The following is a 7,345-nucleotide window of genomic DNA, read 5'->3' as shown; positions in this document are numbered from 1 at the left end:
GACAAGTATTTAATTAATTATAATTATTAAAAAATTAAATTAAAATGGGAAACTAAAACTTATTTTATGTCCTAGCTAATTTCCTATATATACTAGTTATAAAATGCATTAGGTGAAATGAATTTGACAAGGTAAAAATACACTACTTATTTCTATACCTACCCGTCTACTTTTTCTTAGTTTTTTCTCTAGGAAATCTCTTCTCATGTGTTGAGACTTGCCCACACAAACACTAGGTTGGTTTAGAGAAAGACTTGGAAGATTGTGATCTTGTTTCAAAGCGGTTTGGATTCCTTGCAATACCTAGCATTCAACAAAGACAAAAGTTAGAGAATCTAAATGGTGTAGTCATTGTTCCGCTACGCATCTCGTAAGTACTCAAATGATTTTATTATTGAATTTACGTGTCTATGTATGAAAATCACTTCTATACATGTATTTATGTTTTCTATTATATGCTATTTTGTGCAATAGGAAGCATACATATAAACTTATATAAATGAGATCTTACAAGTTTTGACCCTGAACTTTTTTTCGTGGCAAAATTTTCTCTTGAACTAATAACAATTATTGTAAATATGTCCCTTATATTGCATTTCATTTATTTTTTTAACAGTTTGCTCATATAGCACTGATGTTGTGCTAATGTGGTAGAATTCAACAATCCTAACATACAAATACATACATATATAGTGATATAATGATAAATTTTAAAAATATATATTTACATTTTTGGAACTAATTTTCTAATGTTCTCAATAATAAACTGAATTTCTACTAACTTGATAAGATATTTAAATAGACACTAATCCTGGATTTATGTATGTGACATATGCTACGTAACAAACTGTTTAAAAAAATAAATATAATGTAATAATAAATGCATGCAATGATTTCAATTGTTCAATAAACATTTTTACCCAAAAAAATAATAATAATTCAGGCACAAAACTCTACAAGCTATAGTTCACTCGAAAAATTTACCATCCATTTGTCCTATATATTAATTCAGAAATAACTTTTGAAACTTCTAGAGTTTCATAGTACATTCTTTAAATTTGAACTATGCATTGAAAGGCAAAAAAAAAACAGGAGAATATAGTGATATGTGCCGCTGCCAAATCCCAGCAGATAGAGTTGCTGATAATTAAACAACGTTGGTCAAAAGTTATACAGTAGTTATATATCCGTATTATAGGGTCTACATATGGGTACTTCCCCTACTTTATATTATAATATTATAATTACTCGTTAAAGCATATGTTTTACCCCCTCCCCCAAAAAAACAAAACAAAACAAAACCCATTAATTAAATAATTAAACGCTATCAGTCGCCAAAAAAACAAAGAAAGTAACAAAACGATAGCCAATACGACACGACTTCATCATGTCTATCCATATAATAATAATAATTATAATAAACCATAATCATCAATATCAGATCACAAACAAACCATAGTTGCACCAGCTTGATCAGTGTTTCATCACGTCGAATCTCCAGTCTCTCTAGACTCCCATCTTTGAGATGATCTAACACGTAACACAGATGCACAGTAACAGAAGTAGATCATATATATTGCTCATATGTGTTTCATATATTATATATTTATATGACACTTCATTATTAAACGTACTCTATTATACTTGCTTATTTTTACTATCCGCCATGGAAAGTGCACCAGTACCAGTACTTATACTACTGTTCGTCTGACCAAGTAAGCTGCTGATAGATCGAGCCTTAACCATCCCGAGCTTAACCCTCTTCTTCGCAATCTTCAATGGCTTCTTCTTTTTCTTATTCTTCTCGTAATCATGTTCTCCGTAATCTTCATCGTCATCGTCATCGTAACCATCATCATCATCATCATCATCATCTTCTTCATTGAATATAATACTATCTCTTATTCTCTCAACATTATCACAAAGCTTCGTCTCTTTCTCCCCCTCAGCCTCATGTAATGGACCCGTCTGGGCTGCTGTTATCGCAGTTGCAGCTGCTGGTGATGATGATCTAGCCAACATGGACCGGCTCCGGACGCTGGTCATGCTCCGAAGCCGTCCTTTGCCCAAATGATGCTCGCAAAGAGAGTAACCCACGAGGGTTTGCTGGCAACACCTCCACCCTCTTCCGTTAACACGACTGCACCTCGAACCCTCCACTACTGCACCACCTCGAGCCTTTTTGTTGCTTTTTCCACTGCTGTTACTACCAAGCTGATATTGATGATGACGATGGGCTTGAATTTCTTTTTCTTCTTGATCATCATATTGATGATGATCGTTCGAAATGTCGTCGTTTTTACGAGAAGAATTACATTCTTTCTTGTGGGTTGCTTTAGCTTTGACTGTCTTCACGTTGGTGGTGGTCTTCTTATGTAGTTCCTTATGATGATCATGACCATCTTCATCAACCACGATTAATGTACTTGTTTGATCTTCTTCTCGTAGAAAACTCCCTCTTCTCTTTTTCAGTGGGAAAACCTTCTCTCCTTCGCACCAATACGACTTTCTCATCATCACTAATCCAAAATATGTATCCAAACAACAACAATATAATAATCCAAACCGAAACTCAAATCCCACAAACAATCTATAGTGTCTAGTATTTTATGTAACAAAGAAAAGATAATAATGAGATAATATATATTACCTTGTGGAGAAGAAGTAGAATTGGTTGACTCCGGAAAATGAAACATTGAATCTGCTTCTGCACTCGGGGTGCTTCCCATGCTAAAAATAAATAATTAATTAAAAAAAAAAGAAAAAATTCTTCAACCAAATATGTTCAGGAAAATTTTACAGCCTAAGTGAAAACAAAATAACCAAAACAATAATTAAATAGTGATAAGTGTAAACAAAAAAGAAGTAGATATATTGTAGCTGGGGACCATTATCCCATGCTAACGTGCACCGCATGGGTTTATGTATTAGTTAGAGGGACCAAAAAAATAACCAAAGACTGGATTAGATTTAGATGGGAAGGTATGGTGGCTACCCAAAGTTGATATAAAAACACCTAAAACAGTATTTCCACTTGCAGTATTTTCTTTTTCTCTATTTTTATTTGTTTCTAGTGCACCGGGTAAATTATATCAGGTTATGGGTCTCTCTTTTTAACCTTTTTTACTACAAGAATTCATGAAGATGGGAAGAACATATGCAAACATATATATAATTATAACTTTTCTCTTTTATTTGCAATTAATTAATATAATTTTCTTTCTTGTTCCTTAATTTCTTACCTGATATCATTACCCTTATTATCTTCTCCCTCTTTAAAAATTAATTCCTGAAAAATAAAAGATATACCAAATAAGTATAAACGTCATCCAAATACATATGCACTAATAGAAATTAATTAAAGCATATTGAAATGAGAAAGAAAACAAAATTAATACACTTCTTCTTTAGGTCACAATGAACAGAAGTGCACTACTGTAATAAACAAATAAAAAAAACATGAAATAAGAAAAACGGAAAAATTAATATAAAAAATAAATAAAATATATGTCAGAAGGTTTTGGTTTCACTAACCAAACGATCCTCCTTCTTTTTCTTCTTGTTCATCGTATCCTTGTGATCATCAGCCCTATGGTCGGCATCAGAAAAATCACAGCCGTCGGTGCTTCTGTTTATATTTCCTGTCCCGATCGGCGATAGATGATGATTCATGGGACGATCAGACGGCAGAGGAGCGACGTGGGTATCTCGAAAAGGTTCCTGAGAAGGATTCCCATGTGGATGTGGGTTAACGGCGTCGTTTTGAGAGGGATCGTAGTGGTGGAGTTGCACCACCACCGATGGTGGCTGGTTGAGGTTGATGAGGGGATCTGAGATAGGTACTGGCGAGAGTGAAGAGAGAGGAAACGGCGCCTGCCTTTTCCGGATCCTCATCGGTTGAAGATAAGATTGGGTCTGCTGGGTTTATCCCAATAGATTTTGTAACAGAAAAAGATGAAGAAGAAGAAAAGAAACAAAGATGATCTCTTCCACAGTCAAATTTATATAATTATATAATTAATATGAATAAAAATCAAGCAGAAGATTCATACTGTAAATAAATTACAGAACACAACGAAGAAGAGAGAGAGACATAGAGAAGAAAATAAAAAATGGTGTTTCTCTCTCTCTCTCTATTTCTCTTTATCACTCTCTGTGTGTGTAGCTTGTGTTTTCTTGGTTTCTCTCTCTCTTCAACTTTTATTGCGTTGCACCACAGAAAGAAGGAATAGTAAGGGAGAGGTGGCACGTGCGGAGGGTCATGGATGGAACAGTGCAAGGCAGGCTCCTCCTCACAGAGGAGAGGGCAACACACGTGTGGTGAGAGAGAGAAAGGAGAAGAGGGAATAGTAAATTCGTAATAGTAATGGTAATAGTAATAGAGTATTGTAGTAATTGGGTGACCGGGTGAAGGGGTAACCGGTAAAGTGGAATCGAGGAGAGAGAAAGGAGGGACAGAGTACGGACGAGTATGCCAGGGTGGAAGAATAGGGAAAGAGAAAGAGGAAGAGAGAACAGGGAGGAATACAAAATGATGGGAGTGGGTAGTTTTATCGTTTATACTTTTGAGAGAAAGTAAGGAGCAGAAGCAAAAAATTTGTGTGGGTCCTACTCTCTCCAACGACGACCCACACCAGATGCTCCTCTCTCCTCTTGTTTTTTTTTTAATGCAGTATATTTATTATTTGTTTTTAATTTTTTTTTATTTGTTTTGCTTGCAGTCAGTAGAACTAGAACACGTTTGTGACTGCGGGGTAATGACCAGTCCAGGTCTTCGGTGGTTTGATTTAATTATAAAGATTTTTCTTTCCCAAATTAAGGGAGGAATAATTCCTGTATAAGAATATAACTAATTAATGAGGCTTTCCATCATTTTTGGTTTGGGTTACAAGTAGATCTTTGTCCGAAAGTTTTCGGGACGCATGTATGTGGTGTTCCAACTTATATGTGCACATTTTTAACTAAAATATGTTTGAAAGATTGGAACACACTTTATGCATGATTATGAAATATGTACATGCCATACATTTTGCATTTTGAATAAATTAGATACAAAATTCTAATTTTATTCTTATTATTAATATTCATGAATATAGACATTTAAAATATTAAAATTATACTAAAATTTTATTCCATAATAAGAAGATTAATTAAGTTGTTGAATTCATATTTTTAATAACAAAATTATATGATGAAGAATTATATAATCCTATCAACCATATTTATTATTAGTCTTTGAGTAGAGATCAATTGTTACCAAGATTGAAAATTGAAAAAAATGTGATTAATGTGCGTGATTTTCTTTTTCTTCTTTTTTTATAATTTAATGACACTTGAGCAATTTTATAATCAATCACAAGTGAGTTTTATTGGAAAGCTTTGTTCGGTACAACTATTAAAAATTAAGAAACAACAGTTGATCACTCAACTACTACAAACTATATTTATATATTTAATAGACGTTTATATATAAATATGAAACCCGATCAATATTTTAGAAATAATTGAGTGATCCTTGGGTATTTTCATTTGTGGCATTTGATTCCTTGTGATGAGTTGTTGTGAGAGAAGTAATTGACGATAGGCAATCAACGAAGCTTATATTTTCTATAACAAATATTGCCATTGGAAAGTGCGTGAGATTAGTATGTGTTCAGCTATTGACTACATATATTGTATATCTGCATACATTAATGTTTATTTATTTAGGTGAATATTATAACCCTAGACTCAAGGACCTTATTCTGTATCCAAGAGTTTTTTTTTTTCGTTTGTGAATTGTAATATATAATAACGAAAACCTTGTTCTTGTAATGTCCTCTCGTATTTCAATATATAAGTACATACTCTTCTGCTTGGGCAAATATGTTAGAATTTAAAGCAAAATATATCCAAAGTCAAAACATAAATCAATTCTAATATTAAATGAGTATTAGAAGAGAAAACAAATATGTTGTCTGTATACGTTTTCATTCTTATACTTTCATTTATTAAAAAAATAATCTAATTATAAATTTGAAACTTAGATTCCGATATAGTCACTTAGTTTTTTTTTTTTTTTTTTAATTTTGATAAAGTTTGACTAACAGTTGAACTTACTATTAAATTGAATTATGATCGATATTTGTAATAATTTTTAAAAAAACAAAACTAGCAATGAATTGTGTAATTTTTGCTAAATACTATATTTTGTTATATTCCTTTTGAATTTTCAGTTGAATATGTGTGTTGGGATGGGTAGACTAAACACAATCATGACTAGAAAATATCTAATATAGTATATATTTGAATGTTATAATATTAAATTACATCAGGCCAACTGGCTGCCCATATGGCATTTAATGAAAATGGTGTGACATTCCTTTTATTTTCAGACTTGCCGTTTGAAGAAAGTACTTATAATATTGAGGTCGCCTAACCTAACATTTATACCAACTCTTTAAAAGAAAATTGTAAAATCTATGGTAGCATTGGGTAACCATTAATAAAATATTTTTTTATTTATTTGATTAAAAATCTAAAAATAAAATCCAAAATTATGTTCCGTAATACTATTTCTATTTTTCAATTGTTTAAATTTTAATTAAAATTTTAAATTTTTTGAAAACACAATTTTGTTACTTTCAATTTTTTTAAAATAGTTTTTCTCTTTCCTATCGAATTATGGGCACTGTACTCCCCACCAGATCGTTAACTTTCTTGGTCCATTCAAGAAATATGAGCACAAATCGGAGAATGAAATCTCTAGGAAATTGCTTGCATCTACCGACTACTAATCTCTCCTACGTCATATTTTGATTTCTTATTTCATATTACTCTTTTTCTCACTCATCACCGTCCTCCACTTTACCCTTGTTAATGCTTGTCGTAGCCATTATCTCCGTCAACTGTGTTGCCGAAAATGTATGTAGTTTGGTGGAACTAATGGTAGAATTGTCGTTGAAGGTTTAAACATTTGTTTCCTTTTCTACAAGGTAAAAAAAATGGAAAAGATATTAATGTTTACTGAACAATTTTTTATTTTTAAAATTCAAAAAACAAAAATGGAGTAGATATTTTTATTTTTGTATTTGAAAAACCAAAAAAAAAAAAAAAAGTTACAGAAGAGCCCCTGTACTTTCCCATACTTGAAACTTCCAACTTAATAATGACCCCTTCATTATTACGTTTAATGTTTTGTTTTATAGTTTATTTATATCTTTTTATATATATATATATATTTAGGGATATTTGCGGCAATAATGCTTATGTAGTTTATTTTGTAGTACTTAAATGTTTATGTAAAAAAATTTGCAGTAATAATGCCTACCATTAATGTTTTGTTGCAATAGTAGGTCCCTGACCG

The 7,345-nt window shown here is 31.9% G+C and overlaps 1 protein-coding gene across 2 annotated transcripts; it reads right to left on the bottom strand.

The window, feature by feature from the left end:
* Positions 1 to 1,107: 1,107 nt before the first annotated feature.
* On the bottom strand, positions 1,108 to 4,509 carry LOC133823434 (uncharacterized). 2 transcript variants are annotated; one of them, XM_062256203.1, is made up of 4 exons: positions 3,535 to 4,509; positions 3,243 to 3,289; positions 2,651 to 2,730; positions 1,108 to 2,489 (listed from the first exon to the last, which is right to left on the bottom strand). In XM_062256203.1, the coding sequence occupies exons 1-4, from the start codon at positions 3,892 to 3,894 to the stop codon at positions 1,639 to 1,641; spliced, it is 1,338 nt and encodes a 445-aa protein (XP_062112187.1). In that variant the 5' UTR covers positions 3,895 to 4,509; the 3' UTR covers positions 1,108 to 1,638. The 2 variants fall into 2 exon arrangements, with proteins under 2 accessions (XP_062112187.1, XP_062112186.1); XM_062256202.1 differs by having other exon boundaries at positions 1,108 to 2,519; positions 3,535 to 4,502.
* Positions 4,510 to 7,345: the final 2,836 nt, after the last annotated feature.

Source organism: Humulus lupulus, chromosome 3, assembly GCF_963169125.1.
Source record: "Humulus lupulus chromosome 3, drHumLupu1.1, whole genome shotgun sequence".
NCBI classification, from domain to species: Eukaryota; Viridiplantae; Streptophyta; class Magnoliopsida; order Rosales; family Cannabaceae; genus Humulus; species Humulus lupulus.
This window is presented reverse-complemented; position numbering and strand designations above follow the sequence as displayed.

What these genes read in the sequence shown, in the direction of transcription:
- LOC133823434 (XM_062256202.1), bottom strand. Translation starts at nt 3,894, where the DNA reads ATGAGGATCCGGAAAAGGCAGGCGCCGTTTCCTCTCTCTTCACTCTCG. An exon ending in AATAAGGGTAATGATATCAG is followed by an intron (nt 2,731 to 3,242) that starts GTAAGAAATTAA and finishes ATTTATTTTTAG; the next exon opens with CATGGGAAGCACCCCGAGTG. An exon ending in TTCTACTTCTTCTCCACAAG is followed by an intron (nt 2,520 to 2,650) that starts GTAATATATATT and finishes ATTTTGGATTAG; the next exon opens with TGATGATGAGAAAGTCGTAT.